Below are 17,072 nucleotides of genomic sequence, written 5' to 3' on the forward strand. Positions count from 1 at the left end.
AATGGGGAGAATATGTTCTTTTTTCTTTTGGGCCTCCTTATCTCGAGAGACAATGGATACGCGCCTGGAGGTGGTCAGTGGTTTGTGAAGCAGCGCCTGGAGTGGCTATAAAGGCCAATTCTGGAGTGACAGGCTCTTCCACAGGTGCTGCAGAGAAATTTGTTTGTTGGGGCTGTTGCACAGTTGGCTCTCCCCTTGCGCCTCTGTCTTTTTTCCTGCCAACTACTAAGTCTCTTCGACTCGCCACAATTTAGCCCTGTGCTTATTGCTGATTCTTGCCCTTACCAGCCCAAGGTTGTTGCTGTGGCTGCCCCCACTAAGACAGGAATCAAACCTGGGACCTACTGATCTGTATGGCTCAAAAGTGAAACACTGCAGGAGTTTGTCAAATTAAATATTCATGCTTAAATTCCATTTTGTTATATTAAAAAAAATTGTCAGGCCCATAAAATGGGGAGAATATGTATTGCAGCAGAATATGGTCGAAATTAGAGGATGGAATGGGGCGGTTTGACCCATCAGGTCTGTGCTGGTGCAGGCTGTGCTACTCGTAGCTTCAATCCCATTTCCCTATGTTGTCAAATACTGACACAATTGACTTTTACATGACAAAGCTAATTAATTAGCATTCTTGCTGTCAACATGTTAATCCAGGATATCAAAAGACAGTGTGTAATGTATGAATATTGGGTTGGGGAGAATCTGATTCTCCACTGGCAAGCATGAGCTGGTTCTCTCTCTTGTCTGTGCTGCTGATAACATTCCTTTCCTTTCCAGTGGACATCAAAGTCCTGCAGAGTGCTTTGGCAGCAATCCGTCATGCTCGTTGGTTTGAGGAGAACTCCTCTCAGTCCACGTAAGTCAGCACCTGTTTCATCCCCTAGGGAAAACCTTTCCTACTGAAGGTTGTACCAGCTGAATGCACTATTCTACACTCCAGTCTTTATAACTGCATTGGTCATAGAATCATTGAGAGATACAGCACCGAAACAGGCCCTTCGGCCCACCAAGTCCGTGCCGACCATCATCCACCCATTTATACTAATCCTATATTAATCCCATTTTTCCCTCTCACATCCCCACCTTCCATCAATTCTCCTACCACCTACCTACACTAGGGGCAATTTTTTTACAATGGCCAATTTACCTATCAACCCATAAGTCTTTGGCATGTGGGAGGAAACTGGAGCACCCGGAGGAAACCCACGCAGTCACAGGGAGAACTTGCAAACTCCGCACAGGCAGTACCCAGAGCTGAACCCGGGTCACTGGAGCTGTGAGGCTGCGGTGCTAACTACTGCGCTGCTGGTGCTAATGATTTTGATTTTGTGTAACCCACTAAAATCTACATGTCTTTTCAAGCCTGCTACTATAATATTCATCTTGTGAATGTTCTCATTGTTGAGGAGGAAATGTTAGTGGCACACATAATGGAACCTATTCCATTTCATACTCTCAGTATTCACATCAAGTGTCCCCAAAACAGGTAAATATTGGCTAGATTAAAAGTGCCGTTGCTGCCCCATCAAACTCTGGCAAATCGCGTACAGAAGGGGTAGATGCAGATTTAAGTTCCTTGCGTTGCTTCTTCAGACACTCCCAAGGCAGGTGCAGCATGGCTTAGTACAGAGTAAAGCTGCTGCTACACTGTCCCATCAAACAGTCCCAGGGCAGGTACAACACAAGTTAGATAAGTTCTTGAACCTATTATGTGCCTGTGCACCCATTGCTGTATTGCGAACTTTTCCTGATCCCTCAATTGTAGCTCCCCAATTGCTGGTCTGCAAATAATTAGATAATGCAGCCTAGACGAGGAGTCTCAACCAAGTATGCAGGGCAGTGCATTTACTATTGCTGTTCTTGTAAGAATGGCTGAGGTGAATGCAGGAAACAGGGATTGAGTCACCAATCTTGTGACTCGCTGTTTCTTGTAACAGCCAACAAATTTGGCAGGCACCATCAGTAGCAGCTAAGCACATTCATTGTATCATGAGATGTCTTTACAGTCGGTTTTATTGGGAGCGCTAAACTGTTAAACTCAGTGGGTTTGTGTTTAAACCTAAAAGTCAGTGGAGACCAATATCACTTGAGAGGGAAGATATAATTCAGTTCTAGATTTAGGAAAGCATTCCTTTTACAAAGAATGTTTGTATTCAGTTGCAGTAAATTTTCTCTGCTCATGTACACACGGAATAAAGCAGGGATAGCCAAGCTCTGTGCTTGGGCCCACGAACCCTATGCAACACAGCTGTTACTTTGCTTATGCTGTTTGCAGGTTTATTCTGTTTGATTTTCATAGCCCTGGAGGTTTGGAATGGCCTCTTCCTGCCCTGGTCCCTCATTGATGAATAACACCTAAATCGGAGACCAAGATTGCTATTGTCAGCAGTTTGTGGTGTATACGAGTTAACTGGGATATTTGATTTTAAACTGTGGGGCCCTGAGCCTCCTTGCTGTACAGCTAAATAGTTCACCAAGACAAAGGGTTTGGACGCTGCTGGAATAACCACTTTCATATTTTGCTCTCAGAGTTAAAGTGCTGATACGGCTGATGAAGGATTTGAGGTGTCGCTTCCCTGGATTCGAGCCTCTGACGCCTTGGATCATTGATCTTCTGGTATGTGTACAGTGACAGCAGCTCCAGTCGCACATTTGTCTGGCTGTAAAAGCCTGTGACAGCTCAGTGAGCTAATCCAGTGCTGAGTTAGCTGGTGGAAGCCTGTAAAGGGCTACAGTTGGCCTCGACCCTCTTGGGTGAGGAAGGTGGAAATTGGCCAGCACTCCTCGTGATTGCCATACGGTAATCCCTGCTGGAGGCATTGCGTGTGTGCTGGACGAGGGTGGGGCCTGGCTTGAGAAATAGCCTGTCAGCACCTCACTGTTGAGGCCCACACATAAATCAGCAGTTGTCCATTGACTGGAACAAATATGAATTGAGCTCTCAGGGAGGAGGGGGTTGGTCAAGAAAGTGGGTGAAAAGAATATTGATTTGTTTTTTCTTTAAATGTATACATTATTTGTTTCTAAGATGGTTATGAAGTGATGTGAAATCTCTCCCTACTCATCTATTCTGTTGTACCTGCCTCCCTTAACACCATTTAACTCCACATCGTCTGTCAAAAGTAACCTGTCAACATGTTGCTGAAATAATGATTTTCTTCTGTGCCATTTCACAGTTAGGCCCAGATGTAAATGGTTTTGTTGAGGCTTTTGTTTCCCTGCAGGTTGTAGGAGTGGAGAGTCATGCAGTGTGTGGGGGTGATTGGTGAGCAGGAGGAGTCACAGAATTGTTTCATTTAAGATTATAGGTAGAAGAATGACATGTAAAGATAGCTTCTCTTTCTCCCCCCGCCCCACCCATCCCTTACAGGAGACACTGCATTGAGCGAGTACACTCCCACTGGTAGCTGTCAGCATCCAGTACCTCCCCCAAATAACCCCAAGAAATATCACAGCATCAGGTTTAGTCCATTCCTGACATCCATCTGCGCACATATTCAAGCGGATTCAGTTGGATAATGTTCAGCAGCAGGAATTCTGGCCGATTTTTATTTTATTAAAAAGAAATAAATAGAAGAAATCTTCTCTTCCCTAGCACTAGACCTTTCAGAGCATTTGTAAAATCCACAGAATTTAACACAGTGCTGTTCATTCAGTCCATTGGGCCTTGCCCTTTCCATTTGTATACTTCCTTTTCAAATAGCTATCCGTTTCCCATTTAGTTGATGCTGTAGTCTCTTTGCTTTAGCCATTTCTGCAAAATAACTTGCTTAAACTGATTATTTGCACCCTCAAAGGATTTCATCATTTTGTAAACTTTCATTAGATTTCCCCCTTCTCCATTCTATATTCCCAGTAGAAAAACTCCTCCAGTACCATAACCCCATTCCTGGTATCATTCTAATGAATCTATGCTGTGCGCCCTGCTGTGATGTGCCCAGCTGTTCATGCAGTACTCATACTTTGGCCTAATTAATGTTTGTACAAGTTCAATGTCACCTCCTTGCTTTTATATTCAACCTAGAAAATGCAGAATCCAATTTGCCTTTAAGACTTTCCCTTAACCTGCAGTCCATATTTAAAGCTTTCTGTATGTGCATCCCTACCACCTCCCTGACCACCTCTGTCAAACGTCTTAAAAGTTAGGCTGCATTAATTGGTGTACACACTTTTCCAAGGTGCATTATTTCATATTTTTCTCATTAAACAAAATTTTCCATCCATCAGTTCTTTGGCAAAGTTCCCATTTCCGAAGCAATTTTGAATGTTATTGTCAGTACTTCCACTATTTCTTCCCCAGCCTCCTTTTGGTATTCTGAACCTGATAAATGTTCTGTTTTTAATCCTGTTTATTTCTGTGACTAAGTTCCATGCTGAGGATTGCATTTACAAGCTGAGCAGTGAGGAGTAGCTGATCTAAACGCTGTAATAGAGGACTTGGCGTTTCGATCGCTAGTCATTTGCGTTCACAATTTTCCACGTGAGCATGTTTTATATTGAGTGCACAGCACAGAAACAGGCTATTTGGCCAGATCTATATCACTGTTTATGTTCCACATGAGCCTGCTCCCTATTTGCATATCTTTCTATTCCTTTCTTCTTGTGTTTATCTACCTTCCTTTTAAATGCATCCACGTTGTTTGCTTCAACTACTCCATGTGGTAGCAAGTGCTTCATTTTAACTACTCTCTGGATAAATTAGGTTTCTGTTGAGTTTCCTATTGGATTTATTAGTCAGTGTCTTGTATTTTTGACCTCTAGTTTTGGTCTCCCCCACATTATTTTCTACATCTATCCTATCAATCCCTTTTTTTGGTGAGCACTTCCCTGTAGGGCTGGAGAACAGAGTTGTGATGTCCTTGGGTTGAGTTGTGATAGGGAGCAGAGTCTGGCTGTGTCCACCCCTTGTCCTGAAAGCAGCACAGGTAGATCTGAAGAGGGGCAGAAAATAAGTTGTTTTTTTCTGAGAAATGTTTTGAGTGACATGAGAGTTTCACCTGCAGTTGACTCTTCCCTTGAATTCTCCTGCAGGGCCACTCTGCTGTAATGAACAACCCATCCAGACAGCCGCTGGGACTCAATGTCGGCTTCAGGTGTGTGCAGGGATTTTTGGGTGGGGGTGGGTGCAGTGGCCGGCAGGTGATAACCCGCGTGTATGGAGTTCCATGGGATGAATGCTGCTGGGATAAAATTCTTGGAAAAGAGCAAGATTGTGATGTGTTAGAATAATTGATGAAAGGTTGGATGCTGAAGGAGTGAAGTGAGGGTGGGGGAAGATTGTAGTGGAATAGGTTGAGGGGGAGTGAGAGTTCTCAGGGACTTGTTTGTTCATTTGGTACTGGCTAGAATTGGTCTGAATCTCTCCGGTCTGAGAGACCTCTCAGCTTGAGACATGGATTATTTTGGTGTGGGGAGAAATTGGGCTAAAGATTTGATGCTTGGTTTTGTTACAGGCGCTGCCTACAGCTCCTTGCAGCCGGTTTGTTCTTGCCTGGATCAGTCGGAATTACAGATCCTTGTGAAAGTGGAAACTTCAGAGTGCATACTGTGATGACACTTGAGCAACAGGTAAGGATCTTCCTTTGACCTTCTTCCTTCTCCAGAGAATACGGACTCTGGCTGTTTGCTTCCCAAGTTATGAGCCTGTTGAACCTTGAAATGTGCCATAGCCCCTGTTTGATTGGACTTGAGCCAATGTTCCCTGTGGTTAAATATCCTGCAGTTGCTTATTGTTCTGGTTCACCCATGAAAATTAGTCTTTGAACGATACATCATCTGTGGTGCCGTGTCCCAACAAGGTGAGAGAGGTGTAAAAAGCCACTCCATTATTAGAAGTCTTCATATTCGGAGAGGAATCAGTCTCTAGTATACAAGATCTTACATTCTTCAGTCATGAATTTTCAAAAAAGAGGCAAAGTCCATTAGTGTCATAGAGTCATTAGGCCCAGCACTTTTAAATATCATCCTTCTAACTGTTTCTGACTTAGCTACATCTAGTATGTGGAGGAATTTTCCTCTCCTACCACTCACCCCACCCCCATATTGAATCATAGAAGCTGACAGCACAGAAGGAGGCCATTTGGCCTGTTGTGTCTCTGCTGTCCCTTTGAAAGGACAGTCTTGCTTAGTTCCACATCCTTGATTTTTGTCTATAACCCTGTAAGTTATTCATCCTCAACTACCTGTCCAACTCCCTATTTATGGATTCAGTTTTCACTGCCTATTCAGGTAGTGTGCGCGGGATCCCAACAATCTGAGTGAAAATATTTTTTCTCGTCTCCGCTGTAGATCCTTGCCAATGGGTTTAAATCTGTGACCTCGGGTTATGGACCCACTTGCTGGAGAGAATAGTTTTTTTTCTTAACAAGCTGTTTCCAGTACAGCTGCAACACTGGCATCTAACCGCAAATGTTGAAAATTGTCCGGGTATGTCCTGTCCACAAAAAGCTGGACAAATCCAACCCGGTCAAGAACGGTCCTATAAGTCTACTGTCGATCATCAGCAAAGCGATGGAAGGGGCTGCTATCAAGCGGCACTTGCTCAGCAATAATGTGTTAACTGACGCTCAGTTTGGGTTCCACCAGAGCCACTCAGCTCCTGACCTCATTACAGTCTTGGTCCAAACATGGCCAAAGGAGCTGAACTCAAGAGGTGAGGTGAGAGTGACTGCCCTTGACATCAAGGCAGCATTTGACCGAGTATGGCATCAAAGGGCCTGAGCAAAACTGGATTCATTGGGAATCAGGGGAAAACTCTCCACTGGTTGGAGTCATACCTAGCACAAAGGAAGATGGTTGTAGTTGTTGGAGGTCAATCATCTCAGTCCCAGGACATCACTGCAGGAGTTCCTCAGGGTCATGTCCTGGGCCCAACCATCTTCGGCTGCTTCATCAATGACCTTCCCTCCATCGTAAGGTCAGAAGTAGGATGTTCACTGTTCACCAATCATGACTCACATGAATGAATAAAAACCTTAGGAACCTTTGTTAGGTCACCTCTGTTCCAAGGAAAACTGTCTTAACTATTCCATTCTCTCCATAAAATCTCTGGTAACATCCTATTCTGTATCCCTTCTAAGGCTTTTACATCTTTTCTGAAGTGTGGTGCTGAAAATTGTCCAAAATACTCTAGCTGAGGCTCAACCAATGATTTATAAAGTTCTAGCATGATCTCCTTGATTTTATATTCTATTCCTCTATTTATAAACCCAAGTAACCCATATGCCTTTTTAACTACCTTAACCTGCCCTGCCACCTTTAAGGATTTGTGTATATGGACACCAAGGTCTCTGCTCATCCACACTGACTGCAGAGAAGTATGCAGTGGGGTCCTCTCCAGCTCTCCAGAAATGCACCCAGTTATATTCTGAACCCATTTACTCTGTTTCGGGGGCTCTTCTAGGTAAACCTGTGGCTTCTCCTCTCAAGTCCTAACATCCTTGTTTTCTAGACATGTCTCCTCTGATGTTTGAATCCATTTCACTCTTGTAGTCAAGCTAACGCCCTTGGCTAAACGGTAGCACACTTGTCACTGAGCTTGAATGTCATGCATTCAAGCCCTACTCCAGAAACATGAGCACATGATCCAGGCTGATGCTTAGGTGCAGTACTGAGGGAGCACTGTACTCTCCGAAGTACCATTGTTCAGATAGATGTCAGACCGAGATCCTGTCTGCCCTCGGGTGGACGTAAAAGATTTATTTGCAGATCATTTGCAGTATTCCTGGTGTCCTGGTCAACATGTATCCTTCAAACCACATCTCTGAATAAAACAGATTTACTGTTTATCTCACTGCAGTTGCTATGTGTAAATTGGCTGTTATCCTTCCTACTTAACAACAGTGAGCAAATTTCAAAAAAGCCCTTCAGGACGTCCTGACGACCTGAAAGATGCCATATAAATGCATGTTCTTTTTCCGTTTTCCTCTTGACCAACTAAAATGCACTGAAAATCTTGTTTCTTGTCCTAGGACATGGTGTGTTTCACAGCGCAGACTCTGGTCCGCATCCTCTCGCATGGAGGGTACAGGAAAATCCTGGGACTAGAAGGAGACGCCAGCAGTAAGTCTGATCCACATTACTATTTTACATCATTTCCTCTTTTCCTACTCCCCACACCGTTTTCCAAGAATCTAATGCATTTATCTACAAAACCTCTGCTACTAGACATGCTGCGATAATTGACTGCTTAAGAAAAAGCAATTCCTGCTGATAGAAGATGTCAGCTTTGAATCCCAGGGTAACGTTATATCAGCAGGGGCGGTGATAACTGGCCTCCGTTAGGTTAAGGGGGGGAGGGGCGGGGAGGAAATACCAGCTGGGTTTCCTGCTCCTGGTCCTAGTGGCCTATGTTTAAAAGTATATGCCTGTGGGCATCAAGTGAAGAAGGAATCAGGCTGGTTTGTGACATCCTCATAGTCAGTTGAGCCTCCGCTCATGAAGGATGATCACTTGGCACCAGAGCGCGATGGAATAACTACAAACTGCAAGAATCTTTGGGGAGGAGGGGGAAACCTCTTGTGCGTCTTCTGGGTCACTTGGCATCTTCTCCCCCATCACAAACATCAGCAGTTGTAATTCCAAACATCAGCAAAGTGCAGTGGAAGGTTAGTTTCTCTTCTTTTAGTGTAACTTTTCTAAAACACTGACGTCACTGAGGAAAGCAGTAGTGCTGCTTTGATGAGCTGTTGTATTGTGCACATTGAACACACAGTGTTGTGCTTTGTCTGATGTGCTAATTTATAGCAGAAACATAAAAATATTTTGGATTTATGTAGTTCTAGAGCAAAGGCGATAAATTCCAATGAGTTTATACTTTCCTCCTTTTGGACAACAGTACAAGAGATAGAGTTATACAGCACAGAAACAGGCCCTTCAGCCCATCATGTCCGTGCCGGCCATCAAGCACCTAACTATCCTCATCCCATTTTCCAGCACTTGGCCCGTATCCTTGTATGCTATAGCGTTTCGAGTGCTCATCTAAATACATCTTAAACGTGAGGGTTCCTGCCTCTACCACCCCATCAGGCAGTGTGTTTCAGATTCCAACCACCCTCTGGGTAAAAAAAAGTTTTCCTCAAATCCCCTCTGAACCTCCTGCCCCTTACCCTAAATCTATGCCCCCTGGCTAAGGGAAAAAGTTTCTTCCTATCTATCCTATCAATGCCCCTCATAATTTTGTATCCTTCAATCAGATCCCCCCTCAACCTTCTCTGCTCTAAGGAAAACAACCCTAGCCTTTCCAGTCTCTCTTCATAGCTGAAATTCTCCAGTCCAAGCAACATCCTGGTGAATCTCCTCTGCACCCTCTCCAGTGCAATCACATCCGTCCTATAGTGTGGCGACCAGAACTGTACACAGTAGTCCAGCTGTGGTCTAACTAGCGTTTTATACAGCTCCATCATAAACCTCCCTGATCTTGTATTCTATGCCTCGGCTAATATAGGAAAGTATCCCATATGCCTTCCGAACCACCTGCGGTACACCACTGGTCACAGGTTTCCAACAGCAAAAACAACCCTCGACCATTACCCTCTGCCTCCTGTCACTAAGCCAATTTTGGATCCAATTTGCTAAATTGCCCTGGATCCCATGGGCTCTTACCTTGACCAGTCTCCCATGCGGGACTTCATTAAAAGCCTTACTGAAGTCCATATAGACTACATCAACTGTTTTACCCTCATCTACACAACTAGTCACCTCCTCGAAAAATTCAATCAAATTTGTTGGACATGATCTCCCCCTGACAAAGCCATGCTGACTATCCTCGATTAATCCCTCCCTCTCCAAGTGGAGATTAATCCTGTCTCTCAGAATTTTTTCCAGTAGTTTCCCTGCCACTGATGTTAGACTGACTGGCCTGTAATTACCTGGTTTATCTCTGCTACCCTTCTTGAATAATGGTACCACATTTGCCATCCTCCAGTCCTCTGGCACCTCTCCTGTGGCCAGACAGGATTTGAAAATTTGTGTCAGAGCCCCTGAAATCTCCTCCCTTGCCTCACATAACAGCCTGGGATACATCTCATCTGGGCCTGGGAATTTATCCACTGTTAAGCCCGCTAAAACCGCTAATACCTCCTCTCTTTCGGTGCTAATTTATTCAAGTATATCTCAATCCCCCTCCTGATTGCGACACCTACATCGTCCTTCTCCATAGTGAACACAGATAAAAAGTAATCATTTAAAACCTCATCCACGTCCTCCGGCTCCACAAACAGATTGCCACTTTGGTCCTTAATGGGCCCTATTCTTTCCCTGGTTACCCTCTTGCCTTTAATATACTTATAAAACACCTTGGGATTTTCCTTTATCTTGCCCGCCAGTGTTTTTTCATGCCTCCTTTTCGCTCTCCTAATTACTTTTTTAAGTACGCCCCTACGTTTTCTATACTCCTCTAGGGCCTCTGCTGTTTCCAGCCCTCTGAATCTGCCATAAGCCTTTTTTTTTTTTACCTTATCCAATCCTCTATAATCCCTTGACATCTAGGATTCCCTGGACTTGTTAGTCCCACCCTTCACCCTTACGGGAATATGCTGGCCCTGAACTCTCATGATTTCCTTTTTGAATGAGTCGCACTGGTCTGATGTAGACTTTCCGAAAAGTATCATATTGAAATCGATCTTCCCCCAATTCAGTACCTTTATTTCTGGTCCATCTTTGTCCTTTTCCATAACTACCTTAAATCTTAGAGTTATGGTCACTATCCCTGAAACGCTCCCCCACTGACACTTCTACCACTTGTCCAGATTCATTCCCTAAGATTAGGTCCAGTACTGCCCTTTCGCTTGTAGGACTTTTTGCGTGCTAGCTCAAAAAGCTCTCCTGGATTCACTTCAAGAATTCCACCCCTTTTAAGCCTTTTTTCGCTCAGACTATCCCAGTTAATTTTGGGGAAGCTGAAATCCCCTACTAATATTACCCTATTATTTTTACACCTCTCCGAGATTTACCTACGTATCTCTATCTCTCCCTGACTGTTTGGAGGCCTGGAGTGCACTCCCAGCAAAGTAATTGCCCCCTTTTTGTTTTTAAATTCTCCCCATACGGCCTCATTTGAGGAACCTTCTAAGATATCATCCCTCCTTACTGCAGTAATTGACTCTTTGATCAATAGTGCAATGCCACCTCCTCTTTTACACCCCTCCGCACCCTCCCCCCCCCCCCCCCACTCCTTTCCCCGTCACACCTGAAAATTCTCTACCCTGGAATATTGATTTGCCAGTCCTGCCCTTCCCTCAGCTATGTTGATGTGACAATAATGTCCTTACTTGTAAGACTCCTTGCGTTAAAATATATGCAATCCAGGCTTGCATTATTCGCTTGTGCCTTGACAGATTTATATTTGCTCTGCCTTCCAGACTGACAGTTTCTCTTCTGTATTTGGCTGTGCATTACCCCCGACTGTACCTCCACTCTGTATTCCGTCTCCTTGCAAAATTAATTTAAACACCCCCACCACCACCACAACAGCCCTAGCAAACCTCCCTGCAAGAATGTTGGTCCTGTTGCAGTTCAGTTGCAACACATCCAACTTGTACAGTTCCTGCCTTCGCCAAAAACAGACCCAGTGATCCAGGAAACTAAAGCCCTCCCTCCTGCACCATCTCTTCAGCCATGCATTCATCTGCTGTATCTTCCTATTCCTATACTCCCTAGCACATGGCACCAGGAGTAATCCAACAATTACAACCTTTGAGGTCCTGCTTTTTATTCTGCGACTTATTTCCCTAAATTCTTGTTGCAGGACCTCATCCCTTTTTCTACCTCTGTCGTTGGTGCTAATGTGAACCACAACCTCTTGACTGTTCTCCCTCTCCCGCTGTCTCTCCCTTCCACCGCCCCCCCCCCCCCCCCAGCTGGTACACGGACCTCTCTCCCCAGCTGCCTACTATACTATTCTATGGTATTGGGTACTTCACCCAAATGACCATTCTTCGAGGAGGAATATAGGCACTGAGGCTGTCCAAGTGGATCTTGGAGGTGAGGGAGTAAGCAAACTCTACTTGGTAGTCACGTGCTCTTTCCAGCCTGAGTCACTGATCAGTAAGGAGTCCTGGTGCTGAGGCCATTTGTCAGGTTAACGCTGCCGAACTCCTCCGAGGCCATGGAGCTCAGTTTGCAGACCCCTGGGTTGTGGGTAAACCTGACGCTCGTGAACTTGCAAGCAAAGGCCTCGGAAATGTAATGGAGAAGAGCAGCAGGACTGATTCCAGCTGTGAAGGGATTGAGCAGTGCGGCAAGATTAGAGCAAATCAGGTTCTGTCATTTAGTGAGAAGGTTAAGAGGGCAGGAAGCACCTCATGGAGGTGCATTAAATATTAAGCAGTCCACAGAGGAAGGTCAGCCCAGAATATCACTTCAAGGTCTGTCGAGCTAGCAGGGCATGTAACCTAAATTAGTAACAAGTACATGTAAAAAAAAAAATCTTACAGAACTATCTACGAGGCTCTGAAGGTTTGAAATAGTCTCCTAGGGGAAGTAATGGAGCCATGTTGAGGGGAACGAACTCAGCTGGGTTAGTTGGAGCTTGGACATTGTTTCCTTTCACTGTTATTCCCAGCAGTGATTATGACCTTGAGTGTGTCTCGTTTGGTAGTTGGGCAGAGACACTAGTCCCACCCGTGTTTGAGGATTAATCTGGATGACCGGGCACCTGAGGTGATGCATTAAAACAATGATCATTTGCTTTGCTTGCCAGGTCTAGCTGTTGAAATGTCCACTTGGGACGGAGTGATAGTGACGCCCTCGGAGAAGGCTTACGAGAAGCCTCCTGAGAAGAAGGAGGGAGAGGAGGAGGCCACAGAAGGAGCAGAGGAAGAGGAAGAGAATATGGAGACCACAGAGTGAAGGACTCTCTTGAGACAATTATTTAGTGGTATGTGCAATCGCATACAATCTATTTGGTGTTGGTACCATCTTGCTGAAAAATGCCTTCAGTTTATCCTCAAACTGCCCCTACCACAAGTGACAGACCTGTACCCACCAGTATGTCACTCTCATTGTATCCAGATCAACATGCTCTCTGCAGGTTCAGCCCAAGCCACATTACTCTTTCTGTGCCGATGTTTGTATCGAAATGTAAAATGTGACTGTGAGCTGTAACAGGCTATAAGTTCAAAATGATCCACGGCCAAGAGGTCAGAGCAACTGAGTTTAACTCATTGTTTTTCAAATGGGGGTGGAAGGGGAGGTCCCAGGGGATTTTAGTGAGTCCATGAGATCATTTGTATTTCTGGTCATCTGTGCCTAAGTTAAGAATTTGTTGTTTTTCCTGTACTTGTTGACTCCCCGCAGACTATTTCTGTTGGTTGGTAGGTGCATCTATTGCTTACATAAAAGAATACCTTCCTTCCCTATGATTGGTGTTGACCTGTGTTGTGTTCACAGTGCAATACTGAGGGAGTGCTGCATTGTCAATAGTGCTGTACTTCAAACTATTGGACTGTTGGACAAGCGGGAAATTCTCCCAGGGCCCTGGGCTAGCATTCCTCCCTCAAGCAACACCAACAAAAGCAAATTAGTTGCCATTCAATCTCATTATTCTTCATGGGATTGTGCTGTGCGGAAAAACAGTGTTGCATCTGCCTCTATAACCCTCTGCATTTCAAAGTGATGCTCTGTAAGTGAAATGCTTTAACTCATCCGAGAGCTGTGATGAGGTGCAGCATACATATGCGGTCTTCCTTTACTCTGCTGGCTGCTTCTCCTGAGGTGAGGTTTGTTTCTGTTGATGAATATTGTGTCCTATGAAACCTCAGAGTCGTATTTGGAGTTCAATCCTCCCCGCCAACACAGAGACTTAAACTAAAGTTTTTCTTTCTCCCTCCCCTTATTTTGCTCCTTCCCCCTCTTTTACAGGTCAGTGCCCTGTGACTGAGCAACACTCTGACAACACACACTTCAGCCTTACCGCTGGACCAACTACAGTCTGCTGTCCTGAACCTATACCCTGTTTGTTGTGTTCCTTTTGTAGTTGATTCGAATTGCAATAAAGTGTTTTTTTTTGTTATTTCCATTTTCTGGTCAGTTGATGAAATGAAATGCCAGATGGTTTTTTAACTTTGAGTGGCAGAATGATGTAACGTATGAGATCTTTGTGACTTGACACTTCAACGTTCTTGCACACTTTACTTATTACACTGAGAATATTGGTAAGTGTACCAGCATGCATACTTTTTAAAAACTGCCCCACTGAGAATATAATTTCAGGGGTTGTAAGAAGAGCTTTGAAAGGTTGGCCAGTCTGATGCTGCAGATCACCAAATATCCGGGTGTGAGTTACAGATTGGAATCTAATCGAGGGGTTCGGGGTGCTTTATATAGAGAATAACAGATACCCGGGAGTGAGTTACAGACTGGAATCTAATCGAGGGGTTCGGGGTGCTTTATATAGAGAATAACAGATACCCGGGAGTGAGTTACAGACTGGAATCTAATCGAGGGGTTCGGGGTGCTTTATATATAGAATAACAGATACTCTGGAGTGAGTTACAGACTGGAATCTAATCGAGGGGTTCGGTTTGGTTTATATGTAGAATAACAGATACCCGGGAGTGAGTTACAGACTGGAATCTAATCGAGGAGTTCGGGTGCTTTATATATAGAATAGCAGATACCCGGGAGTGAGTTACAGACTGGAATCTAATCGAGGGGTTCAGATGGTTTATATATAGAATAACAGATACCCGGGAGTGAGTTACAGACTGGAATCTAATCGAGGGGTTCGGGGGGTTTATATATAGAATAACAGATACCCGGGAGTGAGTTACAGACTGGAATCTAATCGAGGGGTTCGGTTTGGTTTATATGTAGAATAACAGATACCCGGGAGTGAGTTACAGACTGGAATCTAATCGAGGAGTTCGGGTGCTTTATATATAGAATAGCAGATACCCGGGAGTGAGTTACAGACTGGAATCTAATCGAGGGGTTCAGATGGTTTATATATAGAATAACAGATACCCGGGAGTGAGTTACAGACTGGAATCTAATCGAGGAGTTCGGGTGGTTTATATATAGAATAGCAGATACCCGGGAGTGAGTTACAGACTGGAATCTAATCGAGGAGTTCGGGTGGTTTATATATAGAATAGCAGATACCCGGGAGTGAGTTACAGACTGGAATCTAATCGAGGGGTTCAGATGGTTTATATATAGAATAGCAGATACCCGGGAGTGAGTTACAGACTGGAATCTAATCGAGGGGTTCAGATGGTTTATATATAGAATAACAGATACCCGGGAGTGAGTTACAGACTGGAATCTAATCGAGGGGTTCGGGTGGTTTATATATAGAATAACAGATACCCGGGAGTGAGTTACAGATTGGAATCTAATCAAGACGTTAATAGGATCTTAGAAAACGAGAAGTGAAATTTGTAGAGTTACAATGTGTGTTTGTGTCTGTGGTTCCCAGTGTTGCCTGAGGAGGAGGTGAGATTGGCAGAGCCAAAAAACCCTGGAAAATAGTTATTCCCAAGTTACCACAGCTCAGGAATTGTGCGCTGAAGCAGATGTTTTCTGTAAAGTTTTGCCAGTGTGATTATTTTCTTCTGGAGGGTGAGCAATGTTTTTTAAATGTTCCTTCAGTATCAATAGCCTCTGTTCAATCCACTGAAAAAAAAACTTGTTTATCTTGTCCCAGTTTCCTTCAACAAGCAGTTTTAGTCCCTTGGGAGGGTTGGTACATGCTAGACAATGCTGCTGTGTCCTGCTCCCTGCTGGGAAAAAGAAGTACCAAGACCTTGCATGACATAAGATCATAAACAGGAGCTGGAGTAGTCCAGACAGCCTCTGGAGCCTGCTCCGCCATTCAGTAAGATAATGGCCAACCATCTCCCTCAACTCCACTTTCCTGCCCTATCTCCATATTCCTTAATTCCCTGAGTATGCAAAAATCTATCTACCCCTGTCTTGAATATACTCAATGACTGAGCATCCACTGCTCTCTGGGGTAGAGAATTCCAAAGATCCACAATCTTCTGAGTGAATAAATTTCTCCTCACCTCCGTCCTAAATGGCCGATTCCCTTATCCTGAGACGATGTTCCCGAGTTCTAGACACTCTAGCCAAGGGGAAATAGCCCCTCAGTATCTAGTGCTTTTTCTTTGCTCGAAGGTGCTGGTCTGTGCTGTTACCCCTCCATGTTCATCAACTGTACTCCAGTACTTGACCCATCTGTCATGTCTGCCTCAGGCAGCGAATATCCACCGGCTATTCGACCATGGAAGGTATCACGCCCAGTTTCTGAAGGTTATGCACTTGGAGTATTAAAGGCCTCTGGAACACACTTTCCCTCCACCTTTGCACTCTGTTTTTAGAATCTTCCTCTGGCCTCAACCCCTCAGGTTCTTGCTCCTGCTTCTCAATATCCACTTGGTTTCTGTACCTCAAAATAAAGCACTTTGAAATGTCTGAAGCACAATGAAAATGCATGTCATTTTCCCTGCTGTGTCGAAAACAATCAGTTAAGCCACTTAATTCCAAAGATTTAGATATGCATTTATTCCTGGACGGATTTTTCACTGAAGTTTGAAGGCTATAAATGCAGCGTCAAAGAAGAAATGTTCTCTGACTTTGATATGATGAATTTTATCCGCCTCCCTCTAACCCAGGGTTGTCCAACCTTTTCGGGCGGAAAGCCGCATTATGATTTTTGCTCGGTGTGGGGGGGGGGGGGGTGCCGCTGAGAAAATTTCGAGAGACAAAGGCATTAAAGATTTCTTACTAATAAAAACATCAAATGTGTATTTTTGTAAAGAAGCTGAGAAGACTTAACTTATTGACTTGCTGTCTTATTGTATTGAACACTAGTTTAGTGACATATCTGGCATTATTTTTGCTTGCATAAGAAGTCAATCAATCTCTCTCCCTCGGTCCTGCCCTCCCTCTGCCTGTGTCCTTTTCTCCCCCCCCCCCCCCCCCCCCCCCCCCCTCTCGCTCCTTTCAGGAACTGAACTGGACCAGCTGCATAAATGCTGTGGCTACAAGCGCGTGTCAGAGACTGGGCATTCTGCAGCTAGTAACTCGCGTCCTATCCACCAGCTCCAACTCACACATCTGACGTGTGA

General features: G+C 44.5%; 1 protein-coding gene across 2 annotated transcripts in view; it reads left to right on the plus strand.

The window, feature by feature from the left end:
- The window catches only part of ilf2 (interleukin enhancer binding factor 2), a 33,588-nt gene extending 19,577 nt beyond the window's left edge, over window positions 1-14,011 (plus strand). For both annotated transcript variants that reach the window (XM_068022807.1, XM_068022808.1), the window contains 7 exons: window positions 778-856; window positions 2,530-2,617; window positions 5,032-5,093; window positions 5,454-5,568; window positions 7,971-8,061; window positions 12,701-12,877; window positions 13,861-14,011. In XM_068022807.1, the coding sequence (XP_067878908.1) occupies window positions 778-856; window positions 2,530-2,617; window positions 5,032-5,093; window positions 5,454-5,568; window positions 7,971-8,061; window positions 12,701-12,849 (584 nt within the window). In that variant the 3' untranslated portion in view covers window positions 12,850-12,877; window positions 13,861-14,011. The remainder of the gene's footprint in view (window positions 1-777; window positions 857-2,529; window positions 2,618-5,031; window positions 5,094-5,453; window positions 5,569-7,970; window positions 8,062-12,700; window positions 12,878-13,860) is intronic.
- The last annotated feature ends 3,061 nt before the right edge of the window (window positions 14,012-17,072 follow it).

The sequence above is a fragment of the Heterodontus francisci genome, chromosome 46 (assembly GCF_036365525.1).
Source record: "Heterodontus francisci isolate sHetFra1 chromosome 46, sHetFra1.hap1, whole genome shotgun sequence".
NCBI lineage: Eukaryota > Metazoa > Chordata > Chondrichthyes > Heterodontiformes > Heterodontidae > Heterodontus > Heterodontus francisci.